The sequence below is a fragment of the Myotis daubentonii genome, chromosome 2 (genome assembly GCF_963259705.1).
Source record: "Myotis daubentonii chromosome 2, mMyoDau2.1, whole genome shotgun sequence".
NCBI lineage: Eukaryota > Metazoa > Chordata > Mammalia > Chiroptera > Vespertilionidae > Myotis > Myotis daubentonii.
In genome coordinates, this window is record NC_081841.1 from 102,448,364 (window position 1) to 102,468,155 (window position 19,792).

The 19,792-nt window shown below is 44.6% G+C and overlaps 1 protein-coding gene and 1 non-coding gene across 3 annotated transcripts in view; both read left to right on the forward strand.

Moving 5' to 3' along the window:
* LOC132228136 (protein POLR1D) overlaps positions 1 to 19,792 on the forward strand; it is a 58,425-nt gene that overhangs the window by 21,670 nt on the left and 16,963 nt on the right. The window contains exons 2-3 of one of the 2 annotated variants that reach the window (XM_059684074.1): positions 13,144 to 13,189; positions 19,038 to 19,112. In XM_059684074.1, coding sequence (XP_059540057.1) covers positions 19,096 to 19,112 — 17 coding nt within the window. In that variant the 5' untranslated portion in view covers positions 13,144 to 13,189; positions 19,038 to 19,095. The remainder of the gene's footprint in view (positions 1 to 13,143; positions 13,190 to 19,037; positions 19,113 to 19,792) is intronic. The other variant, XM_059684073.1, reaches the window with a different exon arrangement.
* LOC132228846 (U6 spliceosomal RNA) lies at positions 15,335 to 15,441 on the forward strand. The gene has a single exon (XR_009451456.1). It is a non-coding gene; the product is annotated as a U6 spliceosomal RNA (small nuclear RNA).

A 19,792-nucleotide genomic window follows, 5' to 3' on the forward strand; every position in this document is an offset into this window, starting at 1 on the left:
TAGCAAGAACCTACAACCAAGATTACTTTATCCAGCAAGCTATTATTCAGAATTGAAGGTCAGATAAAGAGCTTCACAGATAAGGAAAAGGTAAAGGAGTTCATCACCACCAAACCAGTATTAAATGAAATGCTGAAATGTATCTTTTAAGAAGAGGAAGAAGAAGAAAAAGGTACAGATACAAATTATGAACAACAAATACACATTTATCAACAAGTGAATCTAAAAATCAAGTGAATAAATAATCTGATGAACAGAATAAACTGCAGATTATAATAGAATCAGGAGCATAGAAAGGGAGTGGACTGACTATTCTTGGGGGGGCGGGAAGGGGTGTGGGGGATGTAGGAAGAGACTGGACAAAAATCGTGCACCTATGGATGAGGACGGGGGGGGGGCGGTGGCGGTAAGGGTAGAGGGGGGGTGGGAACCGGGTGGAGGGGAGCTATGGGGGGAAAAAAGAGGAACAATTGTAATAATTTGAACAATAAAGATTTAATTAAAAAAAAAGAAATAGTTATATTTGGAGACTAACATTTGCAATGTTACTCATATTACTTATACTAGTATATGTGTATGTTTATATAGATCCTAGATGAAATTTTCTACTGATTTATTAATCATTATTTTGCAGGGAAATTTTAAAACATAAAATTTAGATTATCAATTTTTTACATATTAGGTAATTACATTTTAATAAATATATTAAAATTTTATTCACATTAAATATGGTTACATTTTCTTTTTTAATACTTTAGATTATTACAGTGCATAGAACATAATTTATGTAAAAATGTTGATTTTAACAATAGGTGATTTTGCTGAAATCTAGGTAAGAAAATACATTTTGTGGAATATATAATATGAATTGTGTCTTTTTAAAATCAGTTTTAATTAATAATTTTTTAATTTTTAGTTTATTTTCAGTATTTTTTTTTTAATCCTCACCCAAGAATATTTTTCCATTGATTTTTAGAGAGAGTAGAAGAGATAGGGAAAGACAGAGAGAAATATCAATGTTAGAGAAACACATTGATTGGTTGCTTACTGCACGAGCCCCGACCAGGACCTGGGCCGGGGAGGAGCCTGCAATCTAGGTACATGCCCTTATGCGGAATCGAACCCAGGACTCTTCGGTCCACAAGCCGATGCTCTATCCACTGAGCCATACTGGCTAAGGCTACTTTCAGTATTATTTTGTATTGGTTTCAGGTGTGCAGCGTAGTGGTTAGATAATCACATACATTACTATACAAAGTATTCCCCCCTCATATTTCCAGTACCCACCTGACACCATACATAGTTATCGCAGTATTATTAACTACTAGAGGCCCAGTGCACGAAATTTGTGCATAGGTATGGTCCCTAGGCCTGGCTGGCAATCGAAGCACAAGCATCTGGCGTGGAAGGGCAAGTCCCAGCTGACCTCTGGGTCTTGGGCAGCACCTGGGCCCCCAAACCCCTGTGCGCCCCCCTCTGCCTGAGTCATCAGGCCCTTGCCTGGCTCCCTCAGTGCCTGGGAGCTGGGCAGTGGCCCTACCCCCTGCCACCACCTGGGCCATCAGGCTCCTCCCTAGTTCCTCAGCACCTGGGAGCCAGGCAGTGGCCCTGCCAACACTGCTGGTCACCATCTGCAGGGTGATCAGCAGGGTGATCCGGCCCCCACCTGGCTCCCTCAGCACCTGGGACCTGGGTGGTGGCCCTGCCCCTGGCCACTGTCGCTGGTCACCGTTTGTGGGGCAGTTGGGCCCCACTTGCACCCGCCCTGGCCTGGCACCGCCCACTCACCTTCTGCACCATCCTGCCACGGTCCCACTCTCGTGAGGGCCCATCGGAGCCAGTAGCGTCTCCACTGCTGCCCGCTGCCAGCACTGCATTGCCGACGCCTGCCATGTTCCACACTGCCCCCTGGTGGTCAGCACACGTCGTAGCGAGCAGTCGAACTCCCAGTCAAGGGGACAATTTGCATATTAGGCTTTTATTATATAGGATTCCCTATGCTGTGCTTCACATCCCTGAAACTGTTCTTTACCAATCTGTACTTTTTAATCCCTTCACATCTTCACCCAGTCCCCCAACCCTCCTGCCCTCTGGCAGTAACCAGTCAGGTCTGAATTATGTGTGTCTTTATTTCTGTATTTATCCAAATATTACCAACTCATTAACAGAATAACTAATGTGTGCAATTAGTTAATTCTGACGTCTTTGATACTATGTTGACTTTTAATCATTTTTAAAAATAATAGCTTTACACTTGTTTTTATTTTTGTTGTATATATGTCATGGTAGGAGTTAGGAAGGAGTATAATTTTTTAGTTTGTTTCATAACTTTTTAATACTTAGAACTATGGTGTGTGGGACTTTATTTGCCTCTTGGTGGGCCTAAAAGAAAGGACCAGTTGCATCCATTGATGTGGAGCATGCAGGGAGATCAGTAAAGGCTATAGAGCAGGAAACATCTGATCCCTGTCCAGTGATGAGGATGTGGCTGAGTGGAGAACTATTCAGACAGAGAGTGTAGCCTAAGCAAAGTTTTTCCATTCATTCATGGCAACTGTGGGGCTGCAGTCAAGCTGGGTGTCCTAGCCAAATTGGGCTTCTGGACAAACTAATGCCCTAGAATGTGGTAATCCCACAGGGCATACAATGTCTGGCTGAGGCCTTGCAGAGAGGCCAGTAGCCCCCCGCCCCCTCCTCGCACCTTTCCCCCACACACACACACATCTCCAGTATCTGTATTAGCATCCTTGGACTCCCAACACTAAAGCACTTTCATTTCAAAGCACAATTAGCAACTTCATTAAGAGATGGAGTTTAGCCCTAACCGGTTTGGCTCCGTGAATAGAGCGTCAGCCTGTGGACTCAAGGGTCCCAGGTTCGATTCCAGTCAAGGGCATGTACCTTGGTTGCGGGCACATCCCCAGTAGGGTTGTGCAGGAGGCAGCTGATCGATGTTTCTCTCTCATCGATGTTTCTCACTCTCTACCCCTCTCCCTTCCTCTCTGTAAAAAATCAATAAAATATTTTTAAAAAGAGAGAGATGGAATTTAGAGAATGCTAACAAAATGTGAATGAAATGGGCTTTTAACCATTTGCATAATGAAGCAAAAAACTGGTATTTCGAATCTAAACAAAGGCCATTCACCTCTAACTGGTAGGGTACTAAGGGAAAAGTACAGTATTTCTAGATATGAAATGTTGCTGAGATTTTCAAGGAGCCCAAGAGGATTAAAGACCTCAATCGTGACACTGACTTTAGTCAGTGTCTGCAGTGTCCCAGTGACATAATATGTGATGCGTCTGAGGCTGTGTGGGATTGCTGTGCTCCTGTTCAAATGTGGCCACTGCTTTAGATCTCACAAGGAACCTATAGCCAGCCACAAATTCCGTCATCTCATTTCTTTGCCCAGTGACATGTCCTTACTTTTTCTCTCCTGTCTTCACCTTCCTTTTCTCGCCTCTTCCATCTTTCCCATTACCTCCTCTTTTGGCTACAGAGACAGTGTTTTTATTTTTAAATCCTTGCATTTTTGACATGTTCCACTCACACCCAGAACTTGTTCATTCCTCAAATCTTTATTATCTAATGTATGATAGGCATAGGAAAACTAAGATTAAATAGACAAGTTCCCTGACCACTAGGAGTTAAGTCAAGTGAAAAATACCTATCATATTTCTTGTGCTTCTGATAAAATTCAGAACACTTGGATCTAATTGAATACCTTATTTTATCCTCATAACAATCCTGTGAGGTTATTATCATCATAGTAAAAAGCAAGCAACAGCTTTGATTTCTCCAGCCTTAATTAAAATGTGTTTTTCTCTGGTCCATGTTGGTTTGAAATAAAAAAAGTCTTATTAATCCTCCACTCAAATTCATGCTCCTTCATCTTCCTTCAGTGATTTATTGGCATAAGTTGTTTTTAAAAAATTAAGCAACTTTTATCACAACTTCCCCCCCCCTTTGTTGTATAATAAATAAATATTGGGACTTCCTCCATCCTCGGTAATCCAATATTTGTTTCTAAAGCACATATCCGAGTCTTTATTTAACATATACAGTCACCAATAAAACTCTTCATGGAAGGGCCTCACTCACAGTATAAAACGTCATACTTTACAGAGCAAGTGCTTGGTAGAAGTTGGCTAAATTTAACAATTTACAGAACTAACTTGCACCTCCATCTTTTACCCATGAATAATTTTTTCATTTCCCAAATGACCTCAATGTCCCTAGTGAATTTGCCTGTCTTCAAAAACCTTTTCTACAATTTAAATTTTTATACCTTTCTTTACACGTCATAGGTGACCCCAGACAGTTTGATATTTTCTGAAATTAAATAAGGATGGCCTGAATTTCTTCATCTATGTCTATACCTGAATTGCTAAGTAATACATTGCCCAGTCTTTGTCCTATGGGTTCTGCCAATCTGAATGATCATGACCACTAATACTGGTCAGGAGCCAGTACGCAGCTGTTTGTATATATCAGCAGGGACTCAAACCATCTGTCCATATCTTTTCATCAGAATGTTTTGTGGTCTAACAGCAAATCCTTACTGTAGATCAAGTAAACTGTTCAATTTCTCTCTCTAAGCCTGAGTACTCCATTGTGGGAGGAAATTTAGATTGCTGTAGTAAAGTTTCTCTTAAATTTTGCCCAGTGCTTTGATGGATAGTACATGTGGACGATAGTGTAAGCTGGTTACCTTCAGCACTATTGATGTGCTGGGACTGTCAGATGCCTCCCAGTCATAAGAACCCAGTGGTGCTGCACTCAATTTTCCAGTTTTCTAAGCCTGTGCTGTTCACTGAGTCATGCTTGTTTGAACATACCACGTTCTTCAGAGTAGTCTTAGATGACTTAGTGCCTTATTTGAACCTCTTTCTTTATCCATCATGTAACAGATACCAGACTTCACAGTTAATCAAAAGTGGTTTTATTTATTTTTTTTATTAAAAAAATGTTTATTGATTCCAGAGAGGAAGGGAGCAGAGGAGAGAGATAGAAACATCAATGATGAGAGAGAATCATTGATTGGCTGCCTCCTGCATGCCCCACACCAGGGATCGAGCCCACAACCTGGACATATGCCCTGACCAGGAATCAAACCATGACCTCCAGGTTCATAGGTCGATGCTCAACAGCTGAGCTACGAAGACCAGGCCAAAAGTGGCTTTTTAAAGACATAAGGGAGTCACAAAATGTGGAAAGATCTAATGCTCATTCGGTCTTTATTTCCTTACTCTCTATCTTGGTCTGTTCAGGCTGCTAGAACAGATACCACAGACTGGGTGGTTTAAACAAAACATTGATTTCTGTCAATTTTCTGGTTCATGGACAGCCATCTTCTCACCATGTACTCACATAGCAGGAAGCCAGGGAGCTCTGGGAGCGTCTTTCATACGGACACAATCCAAGTCATGAGGGCTCCCCCCTCATGATCTAATATCCTCCCAAAGTTGCTAGTACTATCACATTGGGGTTAGGATTTCTTTTTCTTTTCTTTTTTTGGCTTATAAACAGAAATTTATTTCTTAGAGTTCTGGAGGCTGGTGAATCCAAGATCAAGATGCCAGCATATTCATTGTCTGGTGATCGCCTACTTCCTGCTTCACAGATGGAGTCTTCTAGTTGTATTCTCACATGAAGGGCCTAGGGAGCCCCATGGATTCTAATCCCATTATATAAGTGCACTAATCCATTCATGGGGGCTCTACCCTCATGATCTACTCACCTCCCAGAGGCTCCACTTCCTGACACCATCACATTGGGGGTTAGATTCCAACATACGGATTTGAGGGAAACATTAAGACCATAGCAAAAGGCTATTGCTAGGTTCCACTGGTATTTTACATAAAGAAAATTAAAAACTGTGAGTGTTTAACAAGCAACTGAAAGCCAAGTTTTTTTCTTATCAGATGTATCATTGGCAAATATGTTCTCCCATGTAGGGGGTTCCCTTTTCATTCTGATGCTATTTGCTTTTGCTGTGCAGAAGCTTTTAATTTTGATATAGTGCCATTTGTTTATTTTTTCCTTTGTTTCTCTTGCACTAGGCATTTGTATGAGTGAAAATTTTACAATGTGAGATGTCTGATATTTTCTGCCTATGTTTTTTTCAAGCATTTTTATGGTTTCAGGACTTACATTTTAAATCTTTTATCCATTTTGAGTTTATTCCTGTGTATGACGTGAATTGGTAGTCTAGTTTCATTTTTTTACATGTAGCTGTCCAATTATCCGAACACCATTTATTGAAGAAACTCTTAATTCCATTGTATGCTCTTGCCTCCTTTGTCAAATATTAATTGAGTGTAATGGCTTGGGTCGATTTTTGGGGTCTCTGTTCTGTTCCAATGATCTATATGTCTGTTCTTGTGCCAATATCAGGCTGTTTTGATTACAGTGGCTTTGTAGTATAGCTTAATATCTGGTCTTGTGATCCCTCTAACTTAGTTCTTCTTTCTCAGTATTGCTTTGGCTATTTGGGGTCATTTTTTTGATTCCATATACATTTTTGGAGTGTTAGTTCTAGATCTGTGAAGTTTGCCATCTACACTAATAAAATAGAAACATGCAAATTAACCATCACTCCACTCTGCTACACCCACCAGCCAATCAGAGCCACTATGCAAATTAACCCAACAACAATGGTGGTTAATTTGCATACGCAGGCACAGAGCGAATACTGAAGATGGCAGCAGCCACGGAGCTGGAGTGAGCAGGAGGCTTGGGTTGCTCCAGGCGACTGAGGAAGCCAAGCTTCCCGCTGGCCCTGGACTCCGCTCAAGGAGGTGCTGGGGACCTGGACTCTGCCCAAGGAGTGGCTGGGGGCCTGGGTCGCCGGGGGCAACCCAGGCTTCCAGCCTGCCCTGGGCTCCGCTTAAGGAGGAGCTGCGGGCCTGTGTTCCGCTCAAGAAGGGGCTGGGGGTCTGGGTCACTGGGAGTGATCCAGGCTTCCAGCCTACCCTGGGCTGTGCTCGAGGAGCTGGAAAAAAAAAAGGAGGGGCTGAGAGCAGCTGGAGCAGAGAAGCCAAGCCTCACTGCTGCAGCCGGACCAAAGGCCTGGGTCCCAGGTGCTGGAGGAAAACCGGTGCTGGCAGCCAGGGGAAGGAAGGCCTATTGCGTGAATCTTCGTGCAGCGCGCCACTAGTTGGTATTATAATAGGGATTGCATTGAATCTATATATTGCTTTGGGTAGTATGGATATTTTAATGTTAATTCTACCAATCCATGAACATGGTATGTTCTTCCACTTGTTTATATCCCTTTCTATCTCTTTTTTCAGTGTTCTATAGTTTTCTGAGTATAGGCCTTTTGCTTCCTTGGTTAAGTTTATTCCTAAGTATCTTAAATGTTTTTGTTGCAGTGGTAAATAGGATTTTTTTTTTTAAGTTTCTTCTTCTGAGAGTTCTTTATTGGTGTATGAGAATGCCATCAGTGGTGTGTAACAGTCCCCTACTATGATGGTATTGCTGTTGATCTTTTCCTTGAAGTCCTCCAGAAGTTTATTTATGTATTTGGGTGCTCCTATATTGGGTGCGTATATATTTACCAGGGTTATATCCCCCTGTTGTATTGATCCTATTAGTATTTTGCAATGCCCGTCATTTTCTCTTGTTATGGCTTTCATTTTGAAGTCTATTTTGTCAGATACTAGTATTGCTACTCCAGCTTTTTTTAAATTTCCATTTGCATGGAAAAATAAATTTTCATCCCTTCACTTTCATTCTGTGTAAGTCTTTTGTTCTGAGGTGGGTCTCTTGTAGACAGCATGTATATATGGGTCATGTTTTCTTATCCATTCAGCTTCCGTATATCTTCTGATTAGAGCATTTAATCCATTTACATTTAAGGTTATTATTGATAGGTACTTATTTATTGCCATTTTAATTCTTTATGCCTATGTTTCTCTCTATATATATTTCTTCTCATTGCGGCTGTCCCTTTAACATTTCTTGCATTGCTGGTTTGGTAGTAATAAACTCCTTTAGCCTTTTTTTGTCTGTGAAGCTCCTACTGTCACCTTCTGTTTTGAATGATAGCCTTGCTGGATAGAGTAGTCTTGGATTCAGTTTCTTGGTATTCATTATTTTGTAGACCTTATGCCACTCCCTTCTAGCCTGAAGTGTTTCTATTGAGAACTCAACTAATAGTCTAATGCAGTGGTTCTTAACCTTCTGGCCCTTTAAATACAGTTCCTCATGTTGTGACCCAACCATAAAATTATTTTCGTTGCTTCTTCATAACTGTAATGTTGCTACTGTTATGAATCGTAATGTAAATATCTGATATGCAGGATGGTCTTAGGCGACCCCTGTGAAAGGGTCGTTCGACCGCCAAAGGGGTCGCAACCCACAGGTTGAGAACTGCTGGTCTAATGGGAGTTCCCCTGTAGGTAACTTTCTGTCTCTTTCTTGCAGCCTTTAAGGTTCTTTCTTTGTCTTTCTTTGTCATTTTAATTATGATGTGTCTTGGTGTAGGTCTTTTTTGGTTCATCTTGATTGGGACTCTGTGCTTCCTGGATTTGTATGACTTTTTTCTTCACGAAGTCAGGAAAATTTTCTGTCATTATTTCTTCACACAGGTTTTCTGGTCCTTGCTCAGCTTCTTTTCCTTCTGGCACCCTTATTATGTGGATATTGTTTCATTTCATGTTGTCCCAAAGTTCCCTTAAACTCTCCTGCTTTTTAATTTTTTTTCCAATTGCTGCTTTGATTGTGTGTGTGTTTCTAGCTTGTTTTCTAGCTCATTGGTTTGGCCCTCAGCCTCCTCTAGTCTACTGTTGAATTCTTCTAGGGTGGCCTTTATTACAGCTACTAGAGGCCTGGTGCACAAAAATTTGTGCACTCGGGAGGATCCCTCAGCCCAGCCTGTGCCCTCTCACAGTCTGGGACCCCTTGGGGAATGACCACCTGCTGGCTTAGGCCCGCTCCCCGGGGGATTGGGCCTAAGTTGGCAGTCAGACATCCCTCTGGCAGCCTGGGAGCCCTCGGGGGATGTCCACTTGCCAGTGGGGAGCAGGCCTAGCTGCAGTCGGACATCCTTAGTGCTGCTGAGGAGGCGGGAGAGGCTCCCAGCACTGCCACTGTACTGGCAGCCGTCAGCGTGGCTTGTGGCTGAGCAGAGCTCCCCCTGTGGGAGCACACTGACCACCGGAGGGCAGCTCCTGCATTGAGCATCTGCCCCCTGGTGGTCAGTGTGTGTCATAGTGACCAATGATTCCCAGTCGCTCTGCTGTTAGGGTCAATTTGCATTTTACCCTTTTATTATATAGGATAGAGGCCTGGTGCATGGGTGGGCGACGGCTGGTTTGCCCTGAAGGGTGTTCCGGATCAGGGTGGGGTCACGCTGGGGTGCCTGGCCAGCCTGGGTGAGGGGCTGAGGGCCGTTTTCAGACTGGCCACACCCCCTTCAGGGAGGGGGATCCTACTGGGGTGCCTGGCCAGCCTGGGTGAGAGGCTAATGGCTGTTTGCAGGCTGGCCACAGCCCCTTCAGGGGGTGGGGGGTTCCTGCTGGGGTGCCTGGCCAGCCTGGGTGAGGGGCTGAGGGTCATTTTCAGGCTGGCCACACCCCCTGCAGGGTAGAGGGTCCTGCTGGGGTTCCTGGCCAGTCTGGGTGAGGGGCTGATGGCTGTTTGCAAGCTGGCCAAGCCCACCAGCAGGGACCCTCACCCCTTAAGGGTGTGGCCATCCTGGGTGAGGGGCTGATGGCTGTTTGCAGGCTGGCCACGGCCCCTTCAGGGTAGGGGTCCCCACTGGGGTGCCCGGCCATAATGGGTGAAGGGCTGATGGCTGTTTGCAGGCTGGCCAAGCCCCCAGCAGGGACCCTCACCCCATGAGGGTGTGGCAATCCTGGGTGAGGGGCTGATGGCTGTTTGCAGGCTGGCCACAGCCCCCAGCCACCCAAGCTCCCAGTGGAGGCTGGCTGGAAGCAGGTATCTGGGATTTATTTAGCTTCTGTAATTGAAACTTCGTTGCTTTTTGCGGAGGCCACAGCCGGCCAGAGCAGGCGGGAAGCTTGGCCTCCTCCATTGCCGGGGCAACCAAGCCTCCTGCTTGCTTCCTGCTTGCTCCAGCTCTGTGGCTTCCGGCCGCCATCTTGATTGGGTTAATTTGCATATAGTCTTTCTGATTGGCTGGTGGGCGTGGCTTGGGCATAGCGAAGGTACAGTCAATTAGCATCTTTGTCTTTCATTAGTGTAGACTAGAGGCCCGGTGCACAAAAATTTGTGCACTCGGCGGGGAGATGGGATCCCTCAGCCAGGCCTGTGCCCTCTCGCAGTCTGGGACCCCTCGGGAGATAATGACCTGCTGGCTTAGGCCTGCTCCCTGGTGGCAGAGGGCAGGCCCAATCCCTAGGTGCAGCCCCTGATCGGGCTCAGAGCAGGGCCGACTGGGGAGTTGGGGTGCCTTCCCCTGTCATGCACAGAGCAGGGCAGATTGGGAGGTGGCGATGCCACCCTCAGTCACGCTCAGGGTAGGGCCGATTTGGGGGTTGGGGCACCACCCCGTCACACTCAAGGCAGGGTCGATGGGGAGGTTGCGGCACCACCCCGTCACACACAGAGCAGGGCCCATCGGGAGGTTGGGGCTCCGTACCCTGTCATGCACAGAGCAGGGCCAATCAGGGGGTTGGGGCACTGCCCCCTGTCACGCACAGAGCAGGGCCCATCAGGGGGGTTGGGGCTCCATACCCTGTCACGCACAGAGCAGGGTCAATCAAGGGGTTGGGGAGCTCCCCCCTGTTGTGCACAGAGCTGGGCCGATCAGGGGGTTGAGGAGCTCCCCACTGTCACTCACAGAGTAGGGCCGATAGGGGAGTTGGGGCACTGCTCCCTGTCACACTCAGGGCAGGGCAGATCACGGAGTTGGGGCGCCGCCCTCTATCACCCACAGAGCAGGGCTGATCAGGGGGTTGGGACGCCGCCACTGTCACACTCAGGGCAGGGCCGATGGGGAGGTTATGGCTCTACCCCATTACACACAGAGCAGGGCCCGTGGGAGGTGGGGGTTGGGGTGCCACCCTCTATTACCTACAGAGCAGGGCCGATCTGGTGGTCGGGGCGCCACCACTGTCACACTCAAGCCAGGGCTGATGGGGAGGTTATGGCTCTACCCCGTCACACACAGAGCCTGGCCCGGCAGGGCGGGGGGGTTGGGGCACCGCACCCTGTCACACACAGAGCAGGGCTGATCAGGGGGTTGAGGCACCACACCCTTTCACACACAGAGCCGCAAGGCGATCAGGGGGTCGGGGAGCTCCCCCCTATCAGGCACAGAGCAGGGCAGATAGGTTGTGGCCCCAGCCCCTGTCACACACAGAGCCGCAGGGCGATCGGGGTTTGGGCGCTGCCCCTAGTCACAACTGGCGGCAGAGGGCGCAGTTGTTTTCAATCGGGAGGGAGTTTCAGACTCTGAGCTCCAGATCCGGCGAGTCTCTGGGGACCCAGACTCAAACGGGAGAAGCGGGACTGTCTGGCTTCGGTCGGAACTCGAAGGCAGCTTTCTCTCCGAGGCTTGCAGCGGTTGCTGGGACTCTGAGAGGCAGAGCCCCTAGGGACGGAACTGAGAGCAGCCATAACTGCTCGCTCCAGCCCGCCCTGTAGATCCCCGGGGACCCGCCCCGCCCAAGCCCTGTGCAGAGCCATTTGCCGGATAGCCTCAGGCAAACGCTAGATTAGCACCGCCCTAGAGATCCAGCACCGAAGCTCTCCCACTGCGGACACAGCGGACTCTCATAGCCAGTTAGCCTGGAGGTCAAATCACCCCTGGTATTACCGACAACAATCAAGGCTTAACTACAAGACTGCGCAGAAAGACCACTAGGGGGTGCACCAAGAAAAGATAAAAAAATGCGGAGACAAAGAAACAGGACGCAAATGTCAGAAATGGAAGATATAGAGCTCAAAACCACACTTTTAAGGTCTCTCAAGAACTGTCTAGAAGCTGCCGATAAACTTAGTAAGGCCCTCGAAAAGACTGGTGAGACCGCCAATAAATGTAGTGAGATCCTCAAGAAATCTAATGAGACCCTCGATGTTGTGATAAAGAACCAACTAGAAATTAAGCATACACTGACTGAAATAAAGAATATTATACAGACACCCAACAGCAGACCAGAGGATCACAAGAATCAAGTCAAAGATTCAAAACGCGAAGAAGCAAAAAACACCCAACTGGAAAAGCAAAATGAAAAAAGAATCCGAAAATACGAAGATAGTGTAAGGATCCTCTGGGACAACTTCAAGCGTACCAACATCCGAATTATAGGGGTGCCAGAAGATGAGAGAGAGCAAGATATTGAAAACCTATTTGAAGAAATAATGACAGAAAACTTCCCCCACCTGGTGAAAGAAATAGACTTACAGGTCCAGGAAGCGCCGAGAACCCCAAACAAAAGGAATCCAAAGAGGACCACACCAAGACACATCATAATTAAAATGCCAAGAGCAAAAGACAAAGAGAGAATCCTAAAAGCAGCAAGAGAAAGACAGTCAGTTACCTACAAGGGAATACCCATACGACTGTCAGCTGATTTCTCAACAGAAACTTTGCAGGCCAGAAGGGAATGGCAAGAAATATTCAAAGTGATGAATACCAAGAACCTACAACCAAGATTACTTTATCCAGCAAAGCTATCATTCAGAACTGAAGGTCAGATAAAGAGCTTCACAGATAAGGAAAAGCTAAAGGAGTTCATCACCACCAAACCAGTATTATATGAAATGCTGAAAGGTATCCTTTAAGAAGAGGAAGAAGAAGAAAAAGGTAAAGATACAAATTATGAACAACAAATATGCATCTATCAACAAGTGAATCTAAGAATCAAGTGAATAAATAATCTGGTTATCATAATAGAATCAGGGACATAGAAAGGGAATGGACTGACTATTCTTGGGGGGGAAAGGGGTGTGGGAGATGCGGAAAGAGACTGGACAAAAGTTGTGCACCTATGGATGAGGACAGTGGGTGGGGAGTGAGGGCAGAGGGTGGGGCAGGAACTGGGAGGAGGGGAGTTATGGGTGGAAAAATGAGGAACAAATGTAATAATCTGAACAATAAAGATTTAATTTAAAAAAAAAAAACATTCTTAGGACAAAGCAGTGAGCAGTCCTTCATTCCTTCTGCTCTCTAGGATCACAATGTCACCCAGTTCTCCTCGAATGAGTGTGGAAGCAATGGTAACTCTATTAAAACTTTTGTTGTTTTTTTTTCATGTATTTTATTTTTGCCTCTTTTAATGATAAAGAGAAAATGTCTTCTCTGGGACTTGCTGTGCAAATGTTTGTGGAAGAGATAGGAAGTATAATAGACCAGGAAATCCATAGCCATAAACACATGGGTCCTTTTGTTTCTCCTCTTCTCTGATCATTAGCAATATTACCTTGGGCAAGTTAGTCAAATCAATTATAAATCCGTAACTTGGGTGAACCCCAACCATATGTATGGGGTACTGCTTCCCACATTTGTTGTGGGCTTTACCCACGAAAAGACGGGGATGTCTGAATGCCATCCCCATCCAGTTGAGCCCCACCTTTTATCATCTTTCAACACAGATGACTTTGTTTCACCTCAGGCATTTTTTCTGATGCATATACCTTCTTTTCCCTTTGATTGTAGTTGTAAATCAGAAAATTTCCTTTATCACAGCAAATAAAGTTAACAACAGTGTTGGAGATAGTTTTAAATAAATCAAAACTACCAAAGAATCAGTATCAAACTTCATAGCTTTAGACAGTGCCTGGAATATACCTTCAGGGTCCCTACAAAGTTTCTAACTGAGTATTGTTTACTGCAGACATATAACATTTCAGCTGAATTATGACACAAATTGGCTTGTCCAGAAAGCTAACCAAATATTTTAACCAAGTTTTTATGGGAAAATGCATTCTAATTTATTTATAATCAATACATAGTTTATTCATATTGGGGAACTGTCCAAACAAGTTTTTCCTTAATTATTTTTTAACCAGAGGCCCAGTGCATGAATTCATGCACCTTGAAAGGAACTGTGGGCCGCGAGGCTGTGGTGGGCCCAGGGTTGGGTCTCGGCCCATACTCCGCGCCCCTGCCTGGATCCTCCCGCCGTGAACCTTGGTCCCCTCTCTGCTGGCAGCCCTGCTCCTGCCACCACTGCTCCCATGTGCTGACGGCGCCGGCCCCACTCGCACCCGCTGCTGGCATCATCAGCGGGTGCAAGTGGCGGCGGCTGCCCCGATTGCTCCTCAGGAGAAGGGGGAAGGTGGAGAAGCCCTCAGGGGCAATCAGGACTGGCAGACGCCGCTCGCACTCACTGACGGCATCAAGCAATTGGGCCAGCGCCAGACGCAGGCAGCAGGTGTGAGCTCCAGTGCTAGCAGCGGGTGCGGGCGCTGGGCAGGACCGTGGCACGTGGGAACAAAGAATTTTCAGTAACCATCAGAGGCTCACCCGTATGACAGAGACCGGCGCCTCACCTTGGTCTGGCACCCCTGCTCACCTGCTCCACCATCTCGCCACGGCCAACACTCGCCATGTTCCATGCTCTACCGCCTGCTGCCGATGCCCACCATGCTCCATGCACGCCCCCTTGTGGTCAGCACATGTCATAGCAACCGGTTGTTCGGTTGTTCTGCCGTTCAGTCTATTTGTATATTAGCCTTTTATTATGTAGGATTGCTTTTGTTGTTAGGAGGAGAGAGAGCACATGGGTGAATCCAAATATGATTGACTACCTGTTTTTATTTGGAAAATACCACACTAATTGATGGGAATAAGGAAGTGTATTTGGAATATTCTTATCCTTTGATATTTTGTACTTACATCTATAAGGATGAAAAAAAGATCTGTTTCAGAGCTGGATAGGATAAATTTTTTATGAAATACTGCATGAGGCAAGCCCTTCAGGGTCCCTACAAAGTTCCTAACTGAGTATTGTTTCCTGCAGACATATAATATTTCAGCTGAATTATGACACAAATTGGCTTGTCCAGAAAGCTAACCAAATATTTTAACCAAGTTTTTATGGGAAAATGCATTCTAATTTATTTATAATCGATACATAGTTTATTCATATTGGGGAACTGTCCAAACAAGTTTTTCCTTAATTATTTTTTAACCTCAGATCACATCAATAGGGTGTGTAGTATTCTTATTTTAAAGAGGTGGAAGGAGAAGCTTGTGTGGTAATCAGATGCATTCATCAACTCATACCAGCAGGTTGGGCTGTGAAACATAACCTCATTGAGCAAGTTGGGGGGTAAGAAGGTGCACAGTTGGTTAATGTTTTAGTTCTTCATTGACCCTGTCAGTGGGTCCTCCCAGAATGGATTAGGAAGTGTCATGCTGTGCTCGCTTCGGCAGCACATATACTAAAATTGGAACAATACAGAGAAGATTAGCATGGCCCCTGCGCAAGGATGACACTCAAATTCATGAAGCGTTCCATATTTTTAAGAAAAAAAAAAAAAGAAAGTGTCATGCTGCTGAGTTACCTGAAAAGGCATTTTTTTAAAGGTCTTACTATTAATAAGTTTATTGAAAAATGTGTAAGTTACAGAAAAATAGCCAGATATATCTGTTGAATATTAAGAGGGTGATGAACAGTTTGAAAGCATACTATTAGGTATATGTAAGTAAATACCAAGAGAAACAGATTAAAAATTGTTGAAAAAAATTTTTTTGGTGGATAGGGACAAATGATACACAAGACTGCTTCATTTTATTACGAGTCTTTAAATAGTATTTGTCCTTTTGTTTGTTTGTTTAATATAGTTTTGTTGATTCCAGAGAGAAAGGGAGGAGAGAGAGATAGAAACATCAATGATGAGAGAGAATCATTGATTGGCTGCCTTCTGCATACCCCACACTGAGGATTGAGCCTGGAACCCAGGCAGGCACCCTGACTGGGAATCAAACCATGACCTCCTGGTTCATAAGTCAATACTCAACCACTGAGCCACACCAGCTGGGCTAGTATCACATTGTATGCGGGAAACGTATTTATACGTTTTATGTATTTATACGTTTTACCAGTGTAGTAGAGCGCGGGACACGTATTAATACGTTTTTTATAGACTAGCGGTAGAATGCGGGTAACGTATAAATACGTAAACTAAAGTTATCGTAATTTTACTGAACGTTGCCATTTGTGCAAAAAATTAGCAAAAATGGCCCACGCCACCTGTTAGCACGCGATAAAAACTACCCGCAAACAATGTGGTATTTGTCTTTTTAAGCTATGTGCATGCTTTGATAAAATAAAATATTTTTATAAGCTAACAGAATGTTAATATCATTTGCGAAATGGTAGATAGTATCTAGAGTAGTACTATAACAGTAAGCCCCAGAATATGGTTGGTAATTAAATGTTTTTGTATAGAATCAATATATAGTTATCCAGTTTCAAAACATTCTAATTAGATTTATAGTTCTGCCTTTGGACCAAAACTATATTTGTTTACACCCTTCTACCCCTTTTTTTTCTTAACTTCTTATTTACTAGAGGCCCAATGCATGAAATTCGTGCACTGGAGAAGGGTGTCCCTCACCACAGCCTGCACCCTCTCCATCCCTATCCATTCTGGGATCCCTCTCACAATCCGGGACTGCTGGCTCCCAACTGCCTGCCTGCCTGATTGCCCCTAACTGCTTCTGCCTGCCAGCCTGATCGCCCCCTAACCACTCCTCTGCCAGCCTGATCGACACCTAACTGCTCCCCTGCTGGCCCGGTTGCCCCTAACTTCCCTCCCCTGCTGGCCCAGTCCCCCCCAACTGCCCTTTCCTGCTGGCTCGGTCACTCCTAACTACCCTCCCCTGCTGGCCTGGTCCCCCTCAACTGCCCTCCCCTGCAGGCCTGGTTGACCCCAACTGCCCTCCCCTGCTGGCCTGGTCACCCCTAACTGCCCTCCCCTGCTGTCCTGAATCGCCCACAACTGCCCTCCCCTGCCAGCCATCTTGTGGCTGTGGACGCTGCCATCTTTGAAGGTGGGGCAGTCAGTTAGCATATTCCCTCCTTATTGGCTGTGGGTGCCTCCATCTTTGCGACAGCATGGGGGTCAATTAGCATATTCCCTCTTTATTAGATAGGATATGTCAGAAGTAATAAAGTCAGGGGTGATCATCTTTCTATTTACTACCCTAGCACCTTGCACAATATCTTAGACATAGTAAGTCCCAGAATATGGTTGGTAAATAAGTTTTTGGGTATTTTTAAATCTCTTTATATAGATTCACTCAAGAAAAAATAGAAAACTCAGAGAAACAAACAGAAAAATAAAAATCACCCCAAAACTCACCTTACCGTATTGATAACATCTCTCCAAATGTTTTCCTATGCAATAATAAATTTAAGAGTATCTTATATACAGGGGTTGACAAACGTAGGTTTACAGTTCATAACAAATACTATAATTAATAAATAATACAAGGCCCAACCGGTTTGGCTCAGCAGATAGAGTGTTGGCCTGCGGACTCAAGGGTCCCAGGTTCGATTCCAGTCAAGGGCATGTACCTTGGTTGCGGGCAGAAGTGTGCAGGAGGCAGCTGATCGGTGTTTCTCTCTCATCAATGTTTCTAACTCTCTATCCCTCTCCCTTCCTCTCTGTAATAAATCAATAAAATATATTTTAAAAAATAATTTAAAAAAATAATTAATACAAGATTAAACTATTTCACATGCAACTGTAAACCTACTTTTGCCCACCCCATACATTGTTTTCTACCCAGTTTTATATACTAAATATGTTATGAGTGTCTTCTGTTCCAAGTATTCATTTGTCTTCATTTTAAAATATCCTTATATAATAAAAGCCTAATATGCAAATTGTCCCCTCGACCGGGAGTTTGGCCGCTTGCTATGACATGCGCTGACTACTAGGGGGGCGGCACAGAACATGGCGGGTATTGGCAATGCAGCGCTGGCAACGGATGGCAGTGGAGGTCCTGCCAGCCCCAGTGGGCCCCGATGAGAGCGGCACTGTGGCGGGATGCTGGAGCAGGTGAGCAGGCAGTGCCAGGCCAAGGCGGGTGCAAGCGGGACCTGATCACCCCACTGATCGCCCTGCAGACGGCGACCAGCGGCGGAGTGTGGGGCCGCCTGGCTTCCATGCGCTGAGGGAGCTGGGCGGGGGCCCGATGACTCACACTTCGATTGCTGGCCAGGCCTAGGGACTGCACCCGTGCACGAATTTCGTGCACCGGGCCTCTAGTGTGAGTGTGTGTGTGTGTGTTTGTATTGCTTTCAGAGAGGAAGGGAGAGGGAGAGAGAGATAGTAACATCAAGGATGAGAGAGAATTATTGATCTGCTGCCTCCTGCATGCCCCCTATTGGAGATCAAACCCAAAACCCAGCATATGCCCTAACAGGGAATTGAACCATGAACTCCTGGTTCATACATCAACACTCAACCACTGAGCCATATCAGCCAGGCTGTCTTCATTTTTAATGACTACCTAATCTTCTACTATATGGATATGCCATTTAGCTAAGCCTTTTTTAGTAAACATTTAAGTTTTCTATTTTTCTTAAGTTGTTAAAAAGTTGTTTAATGACTGTCTTCATACATATGGTTTTGCATACTTATTTCAGTATTTCATAGGATAAAGTGGAATTTTTAGGTCAGCAGGTATGCATTTTTTTTTAAGACTCTATCATGTTATCAAATTGTCCTCTAGAAATGTTATGTCAGTTTCAGTCCCCATTAGTAGAGAAAAGAATATCCATTTCTCTATTCCATCACAGATGACAAAAACAGTCTCATTATTGTTGGGTTAATTTATATTTCTTAGAAAAATAATGCATTTGAACATTTTTAATATGGATATAGTTTGTCATTTTGTCTTTAGTTTTTTAGTGTTTTTACTGCATCATATAAAAAGTGCTTTTTTTAAATTTTTGTCTTCAAAACTATCAACCATTTACAAAAAAAAATTTCTCCCTCAATTTTGAAAATTTATTTCAGAGCTGTTCCTTTCCAATGATCACATACAGTTGATTTTTAGAATTTTGTGGGGTGACTACCTCTCAAATTTCTTCCTTTTTCCTACCAGGAAAGCAATAGAAGAACTGCTTAAAGAGGCAAAACGTGGGAAAACAAGAGCAGAAACAATGGGACCTATGGGTTGGTGAGTACTTGAGTAATCTTCCTTAAAACTTAAAATAAATATTAAAGAAAAAAGCCTTCTTTAGCATATAGAGGGATTGTAAAAACATAAATGTAGAGGAAATCACTCAAGGCAAGTGGTAGAGAAGAATACTACTGAAGACTGAAGCTGAGAAACTCTAATAACTTGAAGAAATGGGCAGAGGGATGTATATGGAGAATGTCTGTCATGATTTTATCGTCCATTTGGTTCCCAAATCCCCGAGAGATATATACATACTGCTGTGCCTAAAGGCACCTATGTGAGAGTAATGTTATATCAGTGTTTATTGTTTAAGAATTCTGTTTTAATTATAGTTATTAGTAAATTAAATTTTACTTTAAAAATTTCTAATTGTATGCATTTTGATTATGTGACAAATTCAGCCATATAGAACTTAAGTTTACCTTTGCAGTTTCTATATAAAATAGAGCTGGTTAGCCCTAGCCAGTTTAGCTCAGTGGATAGAGCATCAGCTACAGACCAAAGGGTCCCGGGTTCGATTCCGGTCAAGGGCATGTACCTCAGTTGCATGTTCTTCCCCAGCCCGGGCCCTAGTCAGGGCTTGTGCAATAGGCAAATAATCAATGTGTTTCTCTCACATCAATATTTCTCTCTGTCTTTCCCTCTCTCTTCCAGTCTCTCTAAAAATCAGTGGAAAA